The following is a 24,494-nucleotide window of genomic DNA, read 5'->3' as shown; positions in this document are numbered from 1 at the left end:
GGCCGGCCGCCCCCGGCCCCAGCGCCGCTGACCCTGTCCGCCGCGGGCGGGGACGCGGGCGGAGGAGGCGCCGCCGCGGAGCCCCCGGACGCGACCATGTCGGAGGTGCTGCCCTACGGCGACGAGAAGCTGAGCCCTTACGGCGACGGCGGCGATGTGGGCCAGATCTTCTCCTGCCGCCTGCAGGACACCAACAACTTCTTCGGCGCCGGGCAGAACAAGCGGCCGCCCAAGCTGGGCCAGATCGGCCGGAGCAAGCGGGGTGAGTTCACGGCCCCCTCCCCGGCCTCCCCTTTTCTTGGGCGCCCAGGCCTGGCCGAGGTTTGGGGGCTCTTCCGCCCCGGGACCGGGTTCCGACCGAATGGAATCCCATCGCGCGGAGCTGGGGGGATCCCGCACTGCGGGTCGGGCACCGGCCGGCCGCCGAAACCCCTCCCCCTCAGCCTGATTGCCGCTGGGGTCACCCAGGGGGCGTGGCGGCCTCGAGCTGCCACCGGGGCTGGAAGGTTATTCCCGGGTCCCCACCCGCGCTAAAGTTTGCTTTTCGATTTCTACCCCCTTCCCTTTGGCGCAGTGTAGTCGCAGCTGTACTCGCTCTATAACCCGGGGGGGGGGTGTGCCAGGGCTCCCCAAGAGACGGCGTGGAGAACTGCTGGGGGGGACTCCACTCCCGCTGGGAAGGCGAGGGGTTTTCGGGGCGCATGGGCTTCTCATTGTTACTTAGCAGGGGGAGGGGGTGGCCGAGTCCCAGCGCTCGGCGCGGGAGCTGGAAAAGCCCGGGGGAGACTGGGACGCAGAGAGGCTCGGAGAGGAGCTCCAGAGGAGCGGGGACAATGAGGGGGACCGACAGCTGCCCGGAGATACTGAGACGCAGAGATGGGGGGCTGGTGGGGGGGGGAGGCTGGTGGCGGATCGGGGGAGACCGAGAGGGGCAGAGGCCGAGACAAAGCTCGGGAGAGGGAGCCAGAGCGGGAGAGACAGCAAGCCGGGGACACCAGCCGGAGAAGGACAGAGAAGCAGCCGAAACAATGAGGGAGACCGACACCCCAGACGGAGAGAGACCCAGAGACCCGACAGGTGACGGCCACGCCGAGAGACTGATGGCGGGACTGAGGAAGGCGAGGCTAGGTAGAGGTGGTGAGAGAGGCGGAGGGACCGGCGGGAAGCCGGCAGCGCGGCGAGGCTCTGACCTTTGCGGCGGCGGGCGGAGCGGAGGGGGCGCGCAGGAGGGAAAAAAAAAAAAAAAAAAAAAAAAAAAAAAAAAAAAAAAAAAAAAAAAAAAAAAAAAAAAAAAANGCGCCCCCGCGTTCCCCCTTGCACCACACACCTCCGCACCCTCAGCCTTGGCCACCCGCGCCGCGCTCGGGGCACCCCCGAGGGTCCCCGACCCGGAGACCTTGGCACCTCTCCACCCTCTTCTGCCCGGGAGCCTTCTTTCTAAATAAATGCGCCGGGGGAGGTGCGGTGGGGTGAGGACGCGGCCAGTGCGCGTCTCGGCTGCGGCCGGGCCTGCGGGATTTGCGCCCTTTCTGCTGCCTTTTCTCAGAGCCGAACCCGGACGCTGCCTGGGGTTCGAGTGGGGTGGGTGGGAGCGGTTCAAAGCGAAGCAGCGCAGGATCCCCCCCGGCAGAGACAGAAGAGGTCTGGGCTGTGTCAACGCGCGAGAACCCCCCCTCCCCTCCCCCCCGGAGACCCCCGGCGAGGCCCAGGCACGCTCACATCTCCTTTTCTCCCCCTTTTTTTTTTGCAGTTGTTATTGAAGATGATAGGATTGATGACGTGCTGAAAAATATGACAGACAAGGCACCTCCTGGTGTCTAACTCCCCCAAAGACAATGAGTTAAGGGAGAGTAAGAACGGCGGCAACAGTTATTGGCAAAAAGAGCATGAAAAAGAGAAAGCACTTTGAAATTTATTACTAGCTTGCTACCCACGATGAAATCAACAACCTGGATCTCGTGTCAGGCCAGGAGACAGACGAGGCGGGAGGAGGAGGAGAAGGAGGAGAAGGCCCTGGGCTCCTCAGCAAAAATTAAAATAAAAAAAAAATTAAAAAATTTAAAAATCACTATATACACACATATAAAGAAATAAAAAAGTCTCAGTTGCAGCTATTTGTCAAAATTAATATCCATTTCTTTTTATACACAGTGAATATTGCGCAATTATAGATCTGGATTTTGAACCACTTAAATAATGAAACGGCAACACCGGGTGTTTTGAGGTGTTGGCATTCTTCGCTGATTTGGCTGTTCCCAATGTTTACATTATTTAATCTTGCAAAAATGATTCTGTGCACTTGGATGTGAAATGCTGTCCGGTTTTATTTTTTTATGTTGTTATCCTTGGGTGTACGAAAAATCAGCAAATGATCTCTATAGATACTCTGTTTTATTTTGGTCATCATTTGAAGTTATCAGGAATGTGTTTAAAACAAGAAGAGAACTTTTCTAAGGAATGATACATAGGAAGAATCCTTGTTTTATTTTAAAATGACTTGTAAAGCTTGTGTTTCTTTGTTGCTGCAAGCTATTTGCCCAAGTTAATGCAAATGGACACATTTTATATGTCAGGAAAAAAACCCACAAAAACAAAGAAAAAAATGCTTGAGCTTTTTCTAACCTCTTCCTGCAGTCTGTTGTGTGAGCAGCCTGTTTTTTTCTCTAATATTGTGTCAGTTTATTCTCTTTAATGGGCTGTAAAAAAAATGTAATCACAAGAGTGCCAAATATCTTGAAATGCCAAAAGGCATTTTGGTTTCTTTTCTTTTTCCCTGTGCTCTGAGTCCACGTAAAGGAATGCTTGGAGTGTCTTTTCTGTTATTTATAGGGGTTCTCTTAAGGCACACCAGCTGCCTGTTTTGCATGGTATTTGCAAAAAAAAAAAACCCGCCTCTTGCGTGAGGAAATCTTTTACCATTTTTTTGTTTGCAACTTTGGACCTCAAGAGGTTTCTTCCCTTCCCTGTTCCCTTTTTTCTTAATTCGATATTCTGGATGTTGCACCTGTAACCAGCACGCAGGGCTCTTTCTCCGATGTATAATAAAAGAACTGTCCCTGTGTCTCACTCCTCTCTTGTCTCTGCTTCGGTTTGGGGGACTTGCTTTTTGCCTGCTGGCTGCAGACGGGAAGGAGGGACTGGTAGCTTTGGTTTTGGAGGCAGCAAGGCCGTGTGGAGGGCCCTGTGGGTTGGGCTCGAATGGCAGGAAGGACAGTGAACCGGCAGGGCCATCGCCGGAGGGAGAGTTCATTCCATTTGGATTTGCTTAGGGCTCTCCCTGCTTCCGTGTGTGGTCTCTGCCATCCCTTGTGGGGTGTGGAGAGAAGAAGGTCCCCTGTGTGGGGAGGCGGGCAGTTTTGTTAAGAGCAATGTTTAGAGGCTGGCGGACTTGTATTAAAATTCCAGCGCCTTCACTTGCCAGCGGTATGGACTTGAGCAAGACACTTCCCTACTTGAAGCCTCAGTTTCCAAACCTGTAAGGTGGGGATCCTGCAACGCCTGGCTCTTGGGGTTGTGGGAGGCTTAACACCACACCCAGCAGGCGGGAGCACTCGGTACGAGGCCGCTATATGCCCATAGGATGCTTCACCAAGGGCCATCTGTCCTCAAAGGCAGGGCTGAGGAGCCCCCACACTCTTTTCTCCTGCACCTTTGACTTCCAGAGTTCACAGGCCACTGCAGAGTTCATGGGTCACCATATAAGGGATGGGCCCTGTCTTCTGGGGCCCACAGCCTGGTAGGTCTCAGGGTTCCCCCAATCACCACTTGAAAAGGCTCATTATGAAAAAAAAAAAAAAAAAACCACCTCAGTCCCTCTTTGGGCTCTGGGGACAGTTGATGGTGGTGGAGCTGCTCCCTGTGGGAGGAGGGCTTGGGAGAAGGATTTTGGCTGAAGAAAGGCCTGGAGAAGTTTTTTTTTCGGGGGCTGTTCTGCACCCAGGAGCCTCAGTGCCAGGAGCTTTTAATGTGTTTGTTGTAAAACTGTCAGCCAGGGAGTCACAACACAGCTCACAGTGACAGGAGCCTGATTGTGACTCAGACATCAGGTAAGACAGGCCCCAGGGTGGTGTCGGTGAGGGTGGGGGGATAGGGGCTCCAGAGGGCCTGTGGGGGAGGGGGTGATGTCTCATCCCCCTTCCCAGGCAGTGGGGGCCTTGAGCCTCAGGAGGGCCCAGCAGAGAGGCTGGACATCCTATCAACCATTAATAGGAATGGTGGGCAAGTGGGAGCTGGTGGGGCCAGCAGGATGATAGGGGATGGCAGCTTGGTTTTTCCCAGGTGAAGGACCCCATTCCCGAACCCAGCTCTCTGTCCTGCCAACCACAGAGAATCCCAGTGTCTTGGAGCTGATGGGCCTTTAGGCACCACAGAGCCCGACTCTCTTTTCCCCTGTGCTTTTCCCGTGAGAAGGTGGAGGGGTGCCACACCGGAGTTAGGGGCAGGGCCCACTTTCTGCTTGGCCTCAGTCGGCCAGGAGGGGTGGGAGCTGTACGATGAAGGCACATCTCGGTCCATACCAGGAGTAATTACTGCTTACCTGCTCAATACACAGTTGCCCTTCTATTCTCTCGCATAAACGACCCGGCAACCCTGGAAACCCACAACGATTAACTCTCTGGTGGGTGAAGAAATTGATGCCCCAGAGCGGCTAAAAGGACCACAAAACACACTGCATTAATTGAGCTTTTACTCTATGCCAGGCTCACAGTAGCCCTGGGGAGTAGGCATTATTCTTATCCTGATTGTATAGGAGAAATCAGGGCTCGGAGATGTTAAGTAATTTGCAGAAGGTCACCCGGCTAGGAAGTCGGCTCGGCGGGAGTAGAACCCAGAGCCCGTGCTCCAGGATGGGGGACGCAGGATCATCTGACCCCAGACCCAGGCTCAGTCCCAGCTGCAGCCATTGTCCTTCAGCCTTCAGGGTCCTTTAGTTGGTTCGTTGTTTGGAGGTTACGCTCTCTGCCCCTCTGCACCACAGACAATGACATAAGGGGTCAGGAGGGAGGCAGGGCCCGATATGTCAGCCAAGGTCTGGAGCTGCCCTCTGCTGGGAAGGGGGGAGCACGGGAGCCCTCTGCCAACGCTCTGGGTCCATTTTAATAAGTGATGTATTAAAATGTTCTTGCTGAGGCCACCCCGTCAGCCAAGGCAGGATCCTCTGCCTGGGAAGACAGTCTGCCTTTCCCGGGGACTGCGTTCAGCCAAAGGGAATATCAATCTTTTAAATATACTCTCACATAGGGGTAAACATTTGTTGTGAAGGCATTTTGGGGACTGGGCAGATATCAAATTATACCAAGTGCAGAATATGTTTGAAGTATCCGGTTAGGTGGCAATAAATACGGAAAAGGCCATTACAAGTCCAGGGTGGGGGAGGGTGTCTGCAAGCCTCCACGCATCGATCCGGCAGCCAGGGCTGCATTGTTCAAACTTCACTAATTGAATGCTTGTAATAAGCATCCATCTCCATGGATTCTGCTTCCGTGGCCTGTCCAGGTTGACAGCCTGGAGGGATAGCAAAAAGCACCTCTAAGGGGGAAATTGGCAAATTGAGTTTTAAAAGAAAGAGACTTGCCCATCACTGGATTAAAGGATTAAATAGGCACTCCTTCCTCTCCCCTGCTTAGAGCCTGGTGCATAATAAGTGGTAGCCATCAGTGAACGTCTATGAAGTGCCTACTACGTGCCAGGCAAGGGACTTTCAAAACCTAGCAAACAGATCTTGTTGCATGAAGCGTCTTTGTAGAAGTACCCACGGGGGAGGGGGGTAGCGAGGGGCAAGGGAGGCACCACTGCGGCATTGGGGAGCAAAGGGATGGGGAGCAGTTTGGAGGAGTCCACTTGCCTATTATCTTCATCAGCTCCTCAACATCCCCAATAAATGCAATCCTAAGTAAATCTGAATGCTTGTTCTCCAAAGGCCCTGTTAAGAGAAGTCTCCTACCCACTTCTAACCACGTTGCCAGAAGTCTTCCCTCTTCGGATGGGGACTCGGATGGGGACTTGCAGGCACGGACTTCTTGCCCCAGAGAGGGAAGAGCATGGCCCTCTGCTTGGATCTTCTCCTTTGACAAGTCCTCAAATTTCATTCATTTGACAAATATCAACTTAGCACGCGCTATGGGCCACACACTGAGGATACCGCTGTGCAGAAGGGGGAGTTTTCCTTGGGCTTGGAAAGGATGACAGTTCCGTGGAAACAAGGTTGGGCTGGGGTACCGCCGAAGTCAGCAGCTTGGACCCTTGGTGCAGGCAAAAAGAGGGAACCAAAGAGAACTGGGTCTTGGGGGTTGCCTGAGTCCCACTTTTCAAAAAATACATTTTTACTTTAGAACAGTTTTAGATTCACAGAAAAGTTGTGCAGACAGCACGGAGTTGTCAATACCCCAACTCAGTTTCTTCTATTGTTAGCATCTGACATTACTATGGTGCATTTTTCTTTTTTAGATTTTATTTATTTATTTATTTTGAGAGAGAGAGCACGAGCAACCACCTGTAAGAGCAAGGGGAGGGGCTGAGGGGGAGGGAGAGGAAGAGAGAATCACTGAGTGCAGAGCCCAACTCGGGGCTTGAACCCAGGACCCTGAGATCATGACCTGAACTAAAACCAAGAGTCAGACGCTTAACCGACTGAGCCACCCAGGCGCCCCACTATGGTACATTTTTTGCAACTAAGGAAACAACACTGGTACACCACTATTAATGAAACTCCGCAGCTCATTTGGATTTCATTCCTTGTTTACCTAATGTCCCTTTTCTGTTGCAGGATGCCATCCAGGACACCACATTTCAATTGGTCATTGAATCTCCTTAAGCTCCCCTGGGCCGTGATAATTTCTCAGACTTCCCTTGTTTTTGATGGAGTACTGGTCAGGTATTTCGTAGACGGTCCCTCCACTGGGGTTTATCTGATGTTTTTGTCATGGTTCAACTGGGGTTATGGGTTTTGGGAGGAGGACCGTGGAGGTAAATCGCCCTTCTTGTTACATCATATCAACAGTACGTGCTATCAGCATGACTTATCACTGTTGCCACTGACTTTGATCACTCCACTGGGGTGGCATTGGTCGGGCATCTCCACAGCCAAGTTACTGTCCCACCGTCTTTCATACTGTCCTCTTTGGAAGGAAACCATCATGTGTAGCCCACTTAAGGTGTGGGGAGTTATTTTGATGGGGGAGTATCTCCATAAATTACTTGGGATTCTTCTGCTCAGGTCATGTGAATGACCCACTTTTCGGCCGTTCAACTTTGCCCTGTGTTGGGCAAGCCCACTGTGGTTTAGATGTAATTATGAATTCCAGGCAAACTGGGGAAAACAACCAAAAATGCCCACAAGGCCCAAGGTGCTGCCTGATGACCGATAGATGGAGCCTTACAAAAAAATAGATTAACACGCACACACACGCGCACACACACACACACACACACACACAAACCCAACAACCTTAATAAAAGCAACTTCCTGTGGAGGGGAACTGTCACCCTGGTTAGAAACTGTGCAGAATTTTCTCTTGGAAACCTCAGGCAGCTGCTCTGGTTTATAAAATCTGCCTATTGGAGGGAAGCAGAAGGAAAAAAAAAAGGTTGTCTTTATTCCAGCAACAGAGATTCTCCCAAACCATATGCAAAAATAAATCCGAGGACCGGGCTGTATCCGGGGAAACCTGGCAGCTGGGCTGGAGCTGGTGGGATGGCCCCTAGGGACAGAGAGCTTGTGCCTATGGGTCCCAGCCCCTTCTCCAGTGCAACCCGAAGTCCTGGAAAAGACAGCCTCACCTCGGGGCCCCCCCCACCCCTCATTCTGGAAGGAAGATTTGATTTATTTTGTCACCTCTGACATTGGAGGGTTTGTCCTTAACCCGGGGCTATGCACGCCCACGGGCCTGGAGGAAGGTCCTTGACCCAGAAACAGCTGTTTGAGGACAAAGGGTAACGAGAGGGAAAGGGAGGTCAGGGAGGACTGGCCGAAGGGAGGAGAAGGATCTGGGAATTGTGCCATGGGAAATCCTAACAGAATGGCAATGGGGGCTGGGCAGATGGGGGCAGGCAGGGATGGCAGGAAGTTGTCAGGATAAGGGGTGTCCTGGAAGGCAGAAAGCTGGTAGCCAAGGCCTAAGGGGATTGGTCTGGGAGGGTGTTGGGGCAGAGGAAGTGAACTAATTAATGAACTAAATCCCTGTTTGTTTAAGGACTCATCTGCCAGGGATGGGGGTGGGGTGGGGTGGGTAGTGCTTGGCTGGCACTGGGGAGGCTGGGCTGGCCGGGGAAAGGCCTCCTCTGGCCTTCAGGGACCTCACTGCTTGGTCAATGACCTTTTGAGGACAGTGCAGCGTCAAGAAGCTGGGAAGGGGGGGGCTGTCACAGGAAGCTTAGGAAACCCTTGGGGGAACCCCCAAAGCAGGCGGCCAGCACCTGCGGTAGGTGTCTGTGAGAAACGACTGGTGATTGCATTCCAATCCCAATGTGCCGCCGTGGGACCCTCACCGTGGGCAGTTCTTCCTGCCTTCTGGGGCTCCCTTTACCCATGTAGAAAATTGTGAGCTACTTGTGAGGTGCTCACTGTACACCAGTAATCACTCCACACTCTTCGCATTTAATTAGTTTACTTTTCACAATCCAAGGAGGTAGTTACTAGGATTATTATCCCCATTTTATAGATAAGGGAAACTGAGGCACAGAGCCGTGGCGTCTTCTGCCTGTGTTGGCACAGCCAGAAAGTCCTGGAGCTGGGACTCAACCCTAGGGGCGCTGACCCCAAGGGTCCCCGGTTTCCACCGCTCCAGGATAAGAAGCGGTCGAGCTAGGCCGGGGCCCAGTGCTCCAGAGCCTCGAACGCCCGTCCTCCAGGGGGAAGGGGGGAGGGGAGGCTGAGGATCTGGCAGGCCGTGAACCCTGGACCGGGCCAGCGGTTGCCATGGGGACGGCGGGGCGGAGGCGGCGGGCTGGGCTGGGTGCCCCGCGGGGCAGTTCCGGGGAGCTCCCGCCCGCCGCGGGGTTCCGCCCGAACCAGCACCTGGGGCCGCGTCTTCCTGGCAGCCAGCCGGGGCCGCGTTAGCGCTCCCCTCCCAGGCTGGGGAGACCACAGGCCCCCTGCCGCCGTCTGCGCCTCGTCTGACCTGAACTCGATCCCCCGCGAAGCCGCACTTATCTCCAGTTCATCTGTGTGAATTATTTACTGCGTCTGGCGGCCTCCCCGGCGGCCTCCCGCCTGCCTCCGCCTGCCTCCGCCCTCCGGGTCCCCGTGGCCTCTCCATTTCTCGGTTTGCGGTAGCCCCTGCCCTCCCCATCCAAGAAGTTCAAATGTCAGGCCTCCCCGGAGCACGGGGCAGGAGCTTTCCACCTTCTCCCTCCTTCCCCTGGGAATCCTTGTCCTGGAACAGAGAGAGAGAGAGAGAGAGAGCACTGAACGAGGAGTGCTCCCACCAATTCTTTGGATCAGGGTCACTGGAAATCATCCCCATTTCACCTATGGAGACACTGACGGCTGGAGGGTTTGCCGAACCTGTCCTCCGACAGTCCTCCGAAGGAGCCGGAGGTGGAGACAGTCGGAGTCTGGCTCACACTCTGATTAGCCCTTAACCACTCCACTCAGGGATGGCATGTTGCCTTCCCAGGCCGAGGGCCTTTTCCCAGAACCCGGAGTCTGCTTGGGCACCAGTCACTTCTGTGACAGCCAGGCGCACAGAGCAGGGAGCCAGCCTGGTGTGACTGCCCCCCCTCTTTGGGGTGCTGGGGACACAGGGGTGAGTCAGGTACAGCCCCTGTCCTCAAGTTGCTTCTGTCTGGAGTTGAGGGTGGGGCCCCGGGACAGGGAGCGGGCAAGGCCAGACGTGCGCATGACTAGTTAGGATAACCAGGTGGCAAGTGGAGCAGGAAACAGTGAGTTCTGGGCTGGGGGGCCATTCAGGGAGCAGGTGGCCTTGGGCAGGGCTTTGGAGGTGGAGTTGCGGGTGGGAAAGGCAGTCTGGGTGTAGGGAAGACAGTGCAGAAGGACAGAGGCTGGCACGCCGGGGTTTGCTTGAAAAAGGGCCCGTCCTCTGGGTAGTGGTTGAACAAGGCATTTCTGGTGGTGCTGGCAGGGCTGGGGGTGGGGGCTTCAGGTCAGATCCTGAAAGTCCTTGCAGCTGAGCTCAAGGGTTGGTTTAGAGTAGCTTCTCCACGGGGGCTAACTCTGCCTTCCAGGTGACATTTGGCTGTGTCTGGAGACATTTCTGGTTGTCGAAACGTGGGGAGGAGGGTAGAGTTACTAGCGTCCGGTGGGCGGAGGCCGGGGGTGCCGCCGAACAGTGCCCAGGCCGGCCCCCGCAACCCAGAATTGTCCAGCCCCAAATGTGCTGGGCTCCAGGAATCTGAATTGGAGTGTGTTTCAGAGCCTTTCCCACTAACCAGAATGAGACTGTGGGCAAGTCACTTGAGTCCTCATGCTTTCAGTTCCCTCTTCCCTCAAATGGGCTGATGGTAGCGGCTGGCATTTGAGGAAATCGCTGTTTTTATTTTCTTACTTTCTGCCTGCCTATGTCACCATGAACACTGTGCTTACAGCAGCTCATGCGGTCCTTAGAACCCAGGCACGGATACCACTGCTATAATAACAGCGTGTGGGGCCTTTTCTTTTTTTAAGACTTTATCTGAGAGAGAGCAAGCATAAGTGGGGCAGGGAGGGGCCAAGAGAGGAGAGAGAACTCCATGAGGTGAGCCCTAGTATGACCTCCATTTAACAGGGACAAGGATGGAGAGAGGGCGGCAGCTTTCCGAGGACAACGTCTTGTTTTCAGCTGTCTCCCCAGCTCTAGAGCAGCGTTAAAAGAAATGTTTGTGGGGCAGGAAATGCAGAAACCCTCCGTGGACTTCAGCGAGCTCCTGAGCCTCCTGCACCTGGGAAGACACTGGGGCACAGAAAGGTTGAGGGTCTTGTTTGGAGACACACAGCAGGACCTTCACCCCCTTGCTTTCTGGCTGAGGCCTCAGGAAAGCCCCTGGGTGGTTTCTCTGGGCCACTGGAACCTCACTAGGTTCCTACCACTGGCAGAAAGGGACCTTGAGATGCTCTGAGGGTCCCGGGTCTCCCCGGAGTGCCATCTGAGCCAGAAAGGACTGGCATCTTGGACTGTGACCAAACCTGCAAGTCCGTCAGCTCAGCAGCATGTCTAGTGCCTGGGATTGGACTGATCTACTCCTCTGATGAATGCGGAGAGCGTTCGGATTTAACCCGACCCTAGTCCTGACCTCAGGGAAGTGGGTGCCTGCAGGACACGTGGGAGTGCGGGACACGGTGTTTGGGACCACCGCGGCTGCGCAGCGGTCTACACGCTACATGCTTTCGGAACGCATCTCAGCCAGGCCTCGCAGCAGCGCTCAGAGCTGGTGGTACTGTCCTTCCTGTACGGATAGGGGTGAAAACGAGATTTAAGGAAGTGGGATCCATCCCAGGGAACCAGTGGGGAGGCTGCAGACCAATTATTCCAACCTAGCCTCTCGGATGCCGACATGAACCTAAGCTCCAAGCACGCTTTCCACGAATGGCTTGGGCCTATCCCTTCACTTCTCTGACCCTCATCTGGGAAATGGGACCATGAATCCAGGTTTCAGAGGATTGCTGGAAAGATTTAAAGGTGATGACTAAGACAGAGTATCTCGAGAACCTAGTAGGTTCTTTCCCTGAGCTTCCTGGCAAGCCCCTGAGTCTGAGGTCTGGGGGAGCCCCGGGGTGGGGGGGTTGCCGTGGAGCCAGTGTTGGAGGAATCAGGGCCAAGGGTGGGCAGAGGCTTGGGGGCGGCCTTTAAAGACTGGTCTATGGCGCACAGCCCCACCCACCCAACTCCACGGGTCCCTTCCCATAATGCCGTCCTGCCCTTAGGCTGTAAAGTGGGCGATGCTGCTCTGTCAACCGCCAGCGTGCCTGGGGAGCTTGCCTAACTGGGGAGTGGGTTGTGTGCACCCTCCTCATTCCCTAAACAGCTAGGGGATCACTGGCAGTTAAAAAAGCAGATGGGGGTGTATCTACACCGTAAGCCACCCCTCTTTCCACTTCTCTATAAACCTGCTATGCCCTGGTCACGCTTTCTTTCCAGAATGTCATGTTTTTAATGCCTCTGCACTTTTGCATATGCTGTTCTCTCAGTCTGCCACCCCTTTCTGTCCAGCCAAATCCCGCTCATCCTCCAGGTTTCAGCTGAGATGTCACCTCCTCCAGGAAGCCTTCCCTGAGACCCCTCCCCCTGAATTAGCTCCCTCACTTAGGCTCCTGCGGTGCCCACGCTTCCCTCTGTTGAATCACTTGTCCTCCTGTGTGTTATTGCTGGTCTGTCCTCCTCCATCAGACTGTGTTTCCCTCTTGGGTGGCACTGGGGCTCTCCTGTTGGTCTCTGTTTCCCCAGGGCATCACCCAAATGCCTGGCATGTAGCAGCTCCTCAGGGAATGTTGTTGAATTAATGTTATAATAATAATAATTTCTTGCATATGTAAAGCTCTTTTCCAGTTTCAAAAGCCTTTTTTATGGCAATTATGTCATCTGATCCTCGCAGAGAACTTGTCATTCGAGGTAGGCAGGATTTACATCGGTGTTTCTGTTTTACAAGGCAACAAGCAGGCTGGAAGAGCTGAGGTGTGTTGCCCAGGTGGCTGGCGGGACAGGTGCACTGCCCACACTGTCTGGCAGCCGTGGATAGAGTTGTGATATATTTGGTCCGGGGTGGGAGCCTCCTGAGTTCCGATTCCAGGCTTTCCGTTGGGGGTGGGGTGGGGTGGGGCGTTGGGGGCTAGGAGGGGCTGCTGTCAAGTCCTCGGTGTGGAGTTGGGGCCAGCTTCGCGTGGTGGCGATGCGATGGGTGTGTGAGTCCTTCTCTGGAAGGGGAGGCAGTGGCGTTCACCGCTGTGCTGCTGACGCTATAGGAACACCCAACACTCAGGAAGGAGCGACCCAAAATAGGAGAATGACTAAGTAAACTGTCGTCCATCCACTTGGAATATTTAGCAACCATTAAAAATGATGTTTCTGCAGTTTGTGTGCTGACATGGGAAAGCGCGTATGTCAGAATGCTCAAGGCGAAGAGGAGGATATAAATTGGACCCACAGTAGAACAGTGTTGTGGAACAGTTGGAAGCGGCTCTGCCCCTTCGTGGCTGTGAGCTCAGGCAAGCTAGCGTCTTGGTGCCTCAGGTTCCTCATCTGTAAATCAGGTCTTTACTAATAGTCCCACCTCCAAGGGCTGTTGGAAGGATTAGATGAATTCATACGCATAAAGCACTTAGAACAATGCCTGTCGTATATTGAGATATGGCTATTATATTAATTATTATGATCATCTCAGCTATTGCAAGTATGTAGAAGAAAAAATAAAAAAAGAGGGAAGAAAAGATCAATGCTGCTTTCTTTGGGATGAGGCTTACTGGAGGATTTTTACTTCCTTTTTTTCCACTTCCCTGAATTCTCTGAATATTTTACGACGAGGGCCCATTACTTTTATTATCACTAGAGGATAAGCTATTTTCCCCCAAACCGCAATAGTCAGGGGACAGACTCAGGAACACTTTCCTTTTGGACTCAAGAGGGGTGACCACAGGGAGTCGCCTCCATAATTAACATCTGGGATACACTGAGGACACCCGCATGTCAATATTTTTCCTCTGCCTGGGTCAGCAGCTCCCTGGTAAGCTTTCCCCACACAGATCAGGCTGTCCCTTTCATCTCTCATCTGCTTGGTTAATAATTTTTTTTACGATGCCTATCAAAACAAGTAGCTGAGCTCTTCAAATACCCACAACCATAAACTGTCACCACCTGATGACAATGAGAATTCCCCAGGCAGGGCGCATCAGAGCTGAAACTAAATCATTCTGACCACCCCTGTCATCAACACACTCTCCCTCCATCCAGGGAGACAAGGGCATTTACAGTGAAGGAAACACCAACTGCTGTGCAAGCTGATATGAGCTCTGTGAGCCGGCTGACCCAGCCCAGGCTGCCAGCCAGCCAGAAGGAGGGAGCCAACCAGCTGGCCAGCTGGTCAGCAGAAGACTGTGCCGAGCACACAGTAGGTGTTCAAATATTACTCCTTGTCAAATTCGGTCAGAGTTTTGTGAGGTCTGGCCGATGTGTACGGCTCCATCCTGGGCACTGTCTTGTGTACTGGTATAGACCAGGGGTGCTAAAGGATGTCTTCATCTTTAGGGAGCAAAGACCCATAGATCCTTTCAGGCCCTTCTACTGAGGATGGCATGAGTTCTGGGCTTTTGGGATGGTGGTCCCTGACCCCGGGGTCTATGCTAGACTTTTTTTTTTTTTTTAAAGATTTTATTTATTCGACAGAGATAGAGACAGCCAGCGAGAGAGGGAACACAAGCAGGGGGAGTGGGAGAGGAAGAAGCAGGCTCACAGCAGAGGAGCCTGATGTGGGGCTCGATCCCATAACGCCGAGATCACGCCCTAAGCCGAAGGCAGACGCTTAACCGCTGTGCCACCCAGGCGCCCCGTCTATGCTAGACTTTGATGCAGTTTTCTCCTAATCCCTCTTGGGATATGACTTTAAATGACCATGACTGCCATCATTGCAACATCTTACTACCTCTCACCTCCCCATCTTCCTATTTTTTTAATCCATCCATCCATTCATCATCTATCCATCCTTCCATCATCCATCCATCCATCCCTCCATCCCTCTATCCATCCATCCATCATCTCTCCATCCCTCCATTTATCCATCTATCCATCCATGATCTATCCATCCCTCCATCTATCCATCCTTCCATCCCCCATGCATCCATCCATGATCTATCCATCCATCCCTCCCTCCATCCCTCTATCCATCCATGATCTATCCATCCATCCAGCCATCTAAGCATCCATTCATCCAGCCATCCACTGTGAAGGGTATAATGGTGGGTAAGTGATTTGGGGCAGACTGCCTGGTTTTAAATCACTTTGTGGTCTGAGAGGCAGCAGGTAACCAAACACTGAGGCGGCAAGTGAGTTCAGGGCTCTGTGGATGCAGAGAGGAGAGATCTGACACCCCACTGGAGCCTCGGGGGTGAGGGGCAGCACACTGGGTACTACTGTTGCCATCATCATCATCACCACTGGGATTCATTTGACCCTCAGTCAAATGGGAATCACTGGCTTGTAAACTTTGGCTGGCTCCTGGCATGCCTCCTCCTTCCCCGGCACACTGGCCCTCCCCCCCTTCCCAGCCCCTATTTCTACTCTGCTGCCTTTCCTGGCTCTGTTCCCTGCTCTCCCCTGACTACTCCAGCCCTACTCCCTACCTGTCAAATCCATCTGTTTCCAGAGCCCTGATTCTTGCTGGATGGCAACTAATTGGGTTGATAATCCAGCTGTGTAAATGGGCTGATGGGAGTTAACATGTTCCTGTGACACCCCTCACCGCCCCGGCCACATTTGTCATCACCATCACGCATCTGATAAGCGCACTCACTGTGCCGCATTGACTGCATTATTCAACACCAGTCGTGCGCGGGTGTCATGGATGCGGAACACCGGATGTGCACATCGACTGTGTTATTCAGCATCTTCTGTGCACTTCTGGGGTGCACTTCAACTGGATCCAGACTTCAGCTGTCTTCAAAAGATAGCAGGCTGGAGCGGGAAGGGTGAGGTTCTAGTCAGACGGGCCTGGGTTCAGATCACACCAAACCTCTTGATAGCTCTCGGGCAAGTCACTTAACCTCTCTGAGCCTCAGTTTCCTTATCTACGAAACGGAGATAGGAGTACCTACCCGGATGCTGGACACTGGGTCGTTGCAAACTGCCAGACACCATGTGGGTGGGAGACTCACGCTAGGACCTCTACAGCTCTGCAGACACCCCCCTGCAGAGGTGGAGGTGCGGGCGGCTGGAGATCCAGGGAGCATTCGGAGTGGGCTGGCTGTGACTCGGTGTCAGAGTGGCCTGAGACTGGTTGGTCGTCCCCTGGGTCTAATTACACAGGGCCTTGCAGGGAGTCTTACAAACTGAGGGTGAAGATTTTGCCCACACCAGTGTCCCCCAGAGTCCCAGCCACCATCGCTGGGTGCCCTCCCTCGCAGATTCGCGTCATCCACCCCTGCATCTCTGTGTTCCTTGACTGAAGGGGAGGTTTGGCCTCCCCTCAAGCACTCTGACCCCCTTCCTTGGGTTTCGAATCAGCGCTTAACCTCCCCCAACCCCAATCCATCCATGCCCCAATTCTGCAGGTGTGTATGAAGTCCTACCCACGTGCTGAGGCTTGTGCGTGAAGCAGGGTGCGGTGGGGGACTGGGGCTGAGTGGACGCATCTGGTGCGTGGTTTTAGGCATTCCCTTCCCCCCCGCCCAAGGGTCTGTTTGTGTGGCTCAGTGGGCTCCGGAGTCAGCAAGGCAGGCAGGGACTGGTACTTGATAATAAGAAGCATACACTTACAATGGCCACATCCATTTCGGTGTTTCTGGGTCCAAATACTGTGTCAGTATGTCACAACTCTCCCAGGCCATTGGACATGGGGGCGTCAGGACACTTCCTGAACTGGGATGTGTGGGTTTGAGGTTATGACCTTGGTGGCGATGGGTCAGATGATGGGGGAATGTTCCCCCATCTGAGCTGTGGCAAGGGGCTGGGGCCACAAAGAGACACGTGGGGCAAAGGAGAGAAGGGAGAGGAGGCTGAGGACAGAATCCAGGCAACAGCCGATGGGAAGACCAGGCATGCTCTGAGAGGTGGGAGCAGAACTGGCAGGGACCAGACCAGGAAAGAACTGTGGTCAGTAGCGTCAGAGGAAATCCAAGGCTTGGTGGTCCCCTGGCACTGTTGACCTCAGGTATGGCCACTTATATGACCACAAGGTGGAAACCAAGAGTCAAGAGGTGGGGAGCCTTGGCCATTCTTTGGAGGTAGTGGGCAGTGAGGCGGAGAGATGCTATTGGGGTGGGAGACAGCTTTGGGTGGGATGCAGTTTGGGGCGGAAGGGAAGGGTCCCCTCGGTGCTGGGCATACACTAGGTGTGTGGCCAGTGTTTATTGGCCTGTCATCCTTTTGTCTACAGCACCTTCTTATTCCCCAAGTCCTGCCCGCTCGTGGTAGCTAGTCCACCCCTCAGTAACCACCGAGCCCCTGCTACGTGCCAGGTTCTGTTCCAGGCACTGCGGATGCAGCCGTGAAAAGATGAACAGGATCCTAGCCTTCCAGGCTCTTCCCGGGTAGTGTGGTGAGAAAGAAACGAGCACATTATAACTAAACGAAGCTTCAGCACTGACAAGGGCTCAAATGGAGAGAATATCCTTCGGGCTTTCATCAGAGAAGCAGCATTATTTCAAATGATACAGAAGACGGCTTTATGATAGGGGTTAGACCTCGTGCAAGTGTGGGGACTCGCGGGCAGCCTGCTGCCCCTGCCTCTGGGCTTAGGCGTGAGTCGCTCTAGGCCAGTCCGGCTGGGGGCGAGAAGGAAAGCTGCATGTGGGCATGGGGAAAGACAAACTGGGACCCGATGGGACTCCCTCCGCCTCCGACCTACGCTGGGTGAGCTCCAGGACAAGCGGGCACCCTTCCCCACGGAGCGGTGCACACATCCGGCCCGGGACTCGGAGAGGTTGAGGGGAGATCTGGGAGAGCTGGGGTGGCTGCAGGCCCGGGTGCCATCCCTTGCCAACAGGGTGGGCAGGAGATGGGCGACCAGGGTGCACCCTGCCCCTGACCTTCAGAGCATAATAAGCACAGAGCAGCTGCTGCTTTACCTCGGCTTACAAATCTCTCACTCCCCAGCGCCTGCCAGGGGAGGGGGTCCAGGGAGAAGTCATTTAGGCCTCGGTTGTACCATGTTAGCTCCGAGACATAGTGGCTAGCTTGGAGATGAAGGGGGATCACAGGGCAGGGGTGATGGGGTGGGGGGTGGATGGGGAAAACCCCTCTGAAGAAATGGCGTTTGTGACAAGACCTGGGGAGGAGAGCTGCCGTGTTCTAGGGATTGGGAGAAAAGTGGGGTAACCCAGGGCCTGGAGGTGAGGGCAGAGGCCAAGAGGGGCCTGAGAAGGCACAGAAGCCCCAGTCGGCCATGGCTCAGGTTCAACTCTGGTCTCAGTGGGAAGAGGGGCGGTGATGTGGCCCAGCTCATGCGGGATAGAAGAAGGACTGGGGATGGGGTGGGGTTGGGTGGGAAAGACTGGAAACAGAGTGGGGGTGTTGCTGGGATAGGGCGGCCACCATGGTGACCTAAAGAGGAGATAATGTCGGCCAGAATGGAGGTGCCAGCTGTGAGAAAAGAGAGGGTGGTTGGATTGTGGGTCCATCTGGGAACAGAGATAGGACCGAGGTGGGCTTGTGATGAAGGATGGGCAGGAATTAAGGTCCTCAAGAATAACACTGATTCTGAGATGCTTTGGTCCTTGCTTCTGGAAAAGGCTGTCCTTTCTCTAGTGCCTTCCTTACTAGTGGCCCCTGCCCTCAATGGCCGGGAGAGTCCATCCCCTGTGTCCCCTCCCGTCTCCTCCCCTCCCCCGCCAACACATGGGGTCACCACCTCCATGCCCCCCCCCATAGCTCCCTGCCTCTGGCCTCCAGTCAGCTGTCGGCACCCCGGCTCCTGTGCCTTTAAGACCAGGAGAGAAGGGCCCAATGAAATCTGTCTCCTCCAAGTCCTGCAGAGAGAGAGAAGATAATAAAAGCAAGAACCAGCCTGGGGGGGAAAAAGCAAAGATTTTTATCCTCCCAACCCTGCAAGTTCCCCTCAGGCTCTGAGAACCCTCAGAAGATTTCTCTCCGAACATATGAGTAATACCCAGGGAAAACGCTGTCCTCGGAGCAGAGGGAGAAGATGGACCGATTCTGTCTTTGATTAGAATTTATTTCCAACCTGCAGCCTCCCTGGTGCCAGACTCCCCCATCCCCACCCCTGCAGAGCTTGGTGGCCAGGGAGGCAAGGGGGGTAGGGAAGTGGGGGGGAAGGGACCTGCCCGTCTGGGAGAACTTCCAAGTGTCCCACTGGCAGCAGGGACAGGGAGAAGAGATGTGTCCTCCCCTTGGTGCCCCTAGAGAGAGGGGCCAGTGGGGCTGCAGGGTTAGCCCTGCCCATTGGATTTACTGAGGCCGCGGGAAGGATAGGTGACTGGAGCAGCCGGTCAGGCTGGGCCACCAGCCAGCTGTGTGCGTAGCTTATGTTGCCTCTCACGGTCTCAATTTCCTTGTCTGGCTTTGACATGTTTTTAAGGACCTTCGTGGCTATGATTTTAGGACAAAGGCAACATGCCTGTCCGGGAGCCTGTTTGGTTCTCATCGTGTTGGGCTGGGGAGTGTTCCCAGGACAGCTGTCAGATTTCAGAGTCATGTGGGGCAGAGGGGTAGAATGAGACTTGGGGTAAGGGCTTTCTCCTTTTTTGGGTCATCTCTAGAGGACTGGGTTAAACCATACCATCGCCTCATTCATTCCTTCATTCCTTCACTTACTATTTATTCATCACAGTGCTGGGTGCAGGGGACAAGACATGGTCCCTGACCTTACAAAGTTCCCAATGTGGTGGGGGGAGAAGGGGCAAACACAGGGTGCTGGGGGCACTGAGGAAAGGCCCCTAAGCTGGGCTTTGGAGGTCAGAGGCTTCCTGGGGGAAGGTGACATCTAAGCTGGGACCCAAAGGGTGAAGGGGGGAAGCCTGGGGAGGAGGTGGGGCAGGGCTGCAGCAGCAGGAGGAAAGGGTCTATGCCGAGGTGCAGGTGGGAACAAGCAGGGTGTGTGGAGGGATTGGAACATTCTAGCATGATGGAGAGGAGGCCCGAAGTGGGAGGGGGTAAGTCAGGGATGGGGTCAGCTTTCATCGTGGGGCCGTGGGGGCCATGGAGGGCTTTGAGCAGCATCTCTCTGGGAAGGCATCTGGCCGAGAGCATTTCAGGGCCGTGAGTGTCTCTCTGAGACTCAGGTCTTGTAAGGCCCCACCTCTGGGGCTCCCTTCTCTCACCCTGGAAGTGGACAGTTACGGCTGAAACGTGTGGTGGGGAGCTCGACTATTTTAGGATCCTGCGCTTCAATGGGAAAAGCTTTGGAGAGACGAGACAGACTTTGGCCCCATCACGGAGTCTCGGTGCTGCATCTGGGTGCCCTGGTGGGGGTCAACTCCTGTGCGTGGACTAGCTGGGTGGCCTTCTGTCCAGCTCTGGAAGGAAGGGTGATTGGGATGGGCAGAGCCTCATCTTGGAGTCGAGAGGCATGAGCACTCATCACAGACCGATCTGGTTTTCCAGTATTGGCTCCGTCATGCATAAGCTGGGCATCTTTGGGTAAGTCAGTGAACGTCTCTGAGCCCCAGTTTCCTTAGGTGTAAAATGATATTAATATACCCATTTCCCAGGGTGGTTTTGAGGGTTAAACAAGGTGATGATGATGATGGTGCTGAGGAGGAGGACGACGATATTAAGAGCTAATATTTATTGAGTCCTAAACCCTTTTAAGTGGATGACTGGGGTACACTGTTGAGGTTCCCCTTCGGGACCAAGGCCCTCATAGCCGGTTTCCAGAAGCGTTGCCGGTTAAAAGCTCACTGCTGGGTGCCTCCTGGGAATTGTTCTTAGCCCAAGCCCCCCTTCCCTGGATGTAGCCCCCTGGTCTCAGTGTGGGAGAACTTGGTGGGGGCATCGGAGCGAGCCCTGCCTTGGAGCTGCAGAGCAGGCCGACCTCTCCTTCTTCCCTGGCCCTGCCCCCCTCCCGGGGCTTTCCTCAGAGGCCTCCTTGACACACTCCTGTATCCAAATCTTCATCTTGGAGTCTGATGTGAGGACAGCTCTTTGTCCCTTGGCTCATGTAATTCCCCCAACAGCCCTTTGAAGGAGACCCCACGATTAAGCCACTTTGACATACAAGGGAACCGTTATGTAACGAGATTCTGCAGCCGCACAGGTGGGATGGAAGAGGCAGGACTTGGTTTGCGCGCCGAGCACTTGGCTTCACAACCCAGCTTGTAAGTATCCTCTGGAGCCAGGTTCTGCGCCCCGAGAGTGTGGCTGAGGGGGACTCTGGACCACTGCCATTGGGTCTAAGACCCCACACTCACTCCCTCTCCCTGCCTTGCTGGCAGCCCTTGGGTGTGTGCCGGCACCACACCGTGGAAAGTGACACCCTCCCGGGCCACCCACTCCCCAGCTGCTGATGGAACAGCATTGTTACCAGCGCGAGAGAGTGTGGGTGTCCCCACCTGGGCAAACCTCAGGCCTCATGCCTTGTGGCAGATGCTGCTGGGGAAGCTGCTGGAAGACATCTGGAATCTGGTCTTGCCTTACCCTGAGATCTGAGACCCTGGAGGACCAAGGCTCCGGCCAGGTCTGCACCTGTGATGAGCTGTGTCCTGGTCAGGAGGAGACCTGGCTCTAGTCCAGGAGGGGTCCTCAGGCTTCTCTGGGTGTCGGTTCCCCACCCAAAGGTAGGCAACGGACTTCTAAGGCCCTTCAGGGTTATGGTGACAGAGTTTACCTCCAGGTGGGTGTCCCATGTGACTTTTGCTTCTTCCCAGCTCACACCTCTGAATGTCCAGAAAGAAGGGCTCTTCCCATTCACTGGTGTAGAACTTTACAGTTTGTCAATGTCCGCACGGACGTGGTCACATTTGAACCCCACAGCACTGCCGTGAGCTGCACGATCACCTTCCTGGGTCAGATGCTAAGAATAGGGGGAGCAGCTTGCCCCCTTTGAAAACTCTTGAAACCCCCTCATTTTTAACCTACAAATAAAATATACATATATATATATATATATATGTTGCTGAATAGCAGAATTGAGAGCTCAGAAATCATTCTGTTGGATCCTTTTGTTTCACAGACAGGGACTTCATCCACCCTGCCTCCCCCTGCACTCTGCACAATGACCATTGACAGACCTGGAACCAGGGCTGAATCTGGGGCTCATTCAATTACTCTTGGTCAGGTATTTTTCAAACTTCATGCCTTGAATTAGTTCCCTTTAAGACTAAAACCTAAACCACTAATGGGAAGACAAGCTTGCGGTCCTTTGATCCCAGTTTCTGATGGCCTGTTCAGGGGAGGGGTGCAGAGAGGATTGGATCTGTTTCCCCTTGTAACACACTGCAGCAGGCAGGCGGGCTGGGTGGAGAGGGCTTTGGGTATTTATTTTCCTATCACAGTAGCGCAGGCGGACCAGAGAGGGGGTGAGGCTGAGCAGCAGGGACAAAGAAATGTGTGCGTTCTGGCAAATTTGGGGAATTAACTCTGAGGTTGTTCCAAGGAGAAAATGAAGTTTTGAATCAGGATTTATTATACATCTGAGCTCACTGCCTTTTAAAGAACACCTTGTTTACTTAACTGTTCTGTTTAGAGATTTATTTATACCTGGCTCTATTTCAAAAAGAATCTGAAGTGGCTAATTATTTAATTAGATTGTGAGTTCCTTGAGGGCAGGCGTTACCATCATTATTTCTCCTCTTCTTCTGATCTGCTAACTCCTGGTTGCCCCTACCCCCTGCACTCCCCTTCCTGGATTTTCTGCCTCTCTCTTTTGTAATAATCTGTTTCTGTCTCATTGTTTTCCATGGAACTGTGAGCTTAGTGAGGACAATAACTATATATTACACATTTCAGTATCTCATGCAACCACTTATTCACGTAACAGAGTAAACATCCATCCAACCCACCCGTCCTTCCATCTATCCATCATCTGCCTATCCATCCAACACCTATCCATTCATCCAATCACCAAACACTCATCCATCCATCCAACCATCCATCCATCCATCCATCCATCCATCCATCCATCCAACCACCCATCCATCCAACCATCCATCCATTCAACCATCCATCCAACCATCCATCCATCCATCCATCCATCCATCCATCCATCCATCCATTTATCCTCTACTTATCCATTCAACACCTACCCATTCATTCATTCAACCACCAAACACCCATGCAAACATACATGATCCATCTATCCAACAACCATCCATCCATCCATCCATCTCTATAATCATCCATTTGTGTAATCATCCGTCTATCCATCATCCATCATCCATCTATCCATGATCCATCCATCCATCCATCCATGCCACCATCATCCATTCTTTCAAAACCAAGAAAGTTGCACAAATAAAGCCAAACAGAATGCACTACAGGTAGTTATCCTTCCCCAGTGCTCATTGACTGTATTAAGTATAGCACATACAGTAACCAATTGAGTAAATGAAACTAAAACCTTCCAAGACTCCATGAGGTGGGATTACTATGAGCACATTTCAGATGAGGAAAGTAAGATGAACAGAGTTTTAGTAACTTTCCCAAGGTCACGTGGTTGGTCAATGTCAGCGAGTTTTAAGTCCGGATGTCTGACTCCAGGGCCTGTATCTTTTGCTTGACTCTGAGGCATGATTTGAGCTGACCTGTACACCTTCCCACCAACAACCTAACATTTCTCACCCCCAACCCTCATTTTCTCTAGCTCCGGCCCTCTCCCTGCCCTCTCCTTTACATTGTAACTCCTGGGGAGGGGGAGAGAGTGAGAAAAGGCCGGAGTGGGCATTCCATCAGGCCGGGTCTGAGGTGAGGAAGAAGAAAACCCTGCACAGGCAGCCCCGAGCCTTCTTCTTACCTTGCCTCCTCCGGGGAGGATTGGAGTAGCATGAAGTGTGCAGCTCTGTTGTGAGTGGGCGGTGATGAGTCAGTGTGGCTAGGAGGGCCAGTCAATACTAAGAGCATTAGGCGTCAGAAGCCCTTGGGGTTTTGAGGAAAGGAGTTTGGCTGTTCCAAGTTCACAGGAAGCCAAACGCGGTTCCCAGAGAGGGCTCCTCCTGAGCCCCATGTCCTCCCAGCAGCTTACAAGGCTTTAAAGCTAGGAGTCCTGAGCTCTGCAATTGGATAGACACCAAGACACCAGGAGGAAGAGGGTGTCCTGAAGTTGCCTGCGGCCAGGTTCCAATTGTTCCTGAAGTCACTCCACCTCTGGCTTCCCTTCAGTTTGTTTTCAGGGCAGGGGTGAGTGGGTGACTAATACATTTGCCCTTTTCTCTTAAGGTGTTTCTGTCGCTTGCAGTCAAAGGATCCTGGTGATCACATTACAAATCAGCAGCTTGAGTGTCATCCTGGGTCAGCAACCCCCTCACCTTCTTTTCCAATCAAAACCAATTTTTTTCCTTTTTTTTTTAAGATTTTATTTATTTATTTGAGAGAGAGAGAGTGAGCACAAGCAGGGAGAGTGGCAAACCGAGGGAGAAGCAGGCTCCCCACTGAGCAAGGAGCCTGATGCAGAACTTGATCCCAGAATCCTGGGATCATGACCTGAGCCGAAGGTAGACGCTTAACCGATTAAGCCACCCAGGTGTCCCAAAACCAGATTTCTTAAACTCCACATTCTGATGAACTCTGCTTACTCGTCTCCAACCTCACAGCCGCCTGGATTATGGGTGCGTCTCTCTCTGGGTCCAGGTTTGCCCCCTTCAACCTCTCGCTTTAGCCAGAGTGCTCATATCTGGTTATTCCATGGCTATAAACCCTTCAGTAGCTTTCCCCATTATTCCCAAGATAAAGTCCTAGCCTTTC

General features: G+C 53.5%; 1 protein-coding gene across 1 annotated transcript; it reads left to right on the top strand.

Moving 5' to 3' along the window:
- The first annotated feature begins 6 nt into the window (after positions 1-6).
- CAMK2N1 (calcium/calmodulin dependent protein kinase II inhibitor 1) lies at positions 7-3,069 on the top strand. The gene is made up of 2 exons (XM_002915634.4): positions 7-262; positions 1,751-3,069. Exons 1-2 carry the CDS (start codon positions 97-99, stop codon positions 1,819-1,821), a joined length of 237 nt encoding a protein of 78 aa, XP_002915680.1. The 5' UTR covers positions 7-96; the 3' UTR covers positions 1,822-3,069.
- The last annotated feature ends 21,425 nt before the right edge of the window (positions 3,070-24,494 follow it).

The sequence above is a fragment of the Ailuropoda melanoleuca genome, chromosome 2, assembly GCF_002007445.2.
Source record: "Ailuropoda melanoleuca isolate Jingjing chromosome 2, ASM200744v2, whole genome shotgun sequence".
Classification (NCBI taxonomy): domain Eukaryota; kingdom Metazoa; phylum Chordata; class Mammalia; order Carnivora; family Ursidae; genus Ailuropoda; species Ailuropoda melanoleuca.
Note: the sequence above shows the minus strand (reverse complement) of the source record. Positions and strands in the feature narration are given on the sequence as shown.

What these genes read in the sequence shown, in the direction of transcription:
- CAMK2N1 (XM_002915634.4), top strand. Translation starts at nt 97, where the DNA reads ATGTCGGAGGTGCTGCCCTACGGCGACGAGAAGCTGAGCCCTTACGGC. An exon ending in GATCGGCCGGAGCAAGCGGG is followed by an intron (nt 263 to 1,750) that starts GTGAGTTCACGG and finishes TTTTTTTTGCAG; the next exon opens with TTGTTATTGAAGATGATAGG.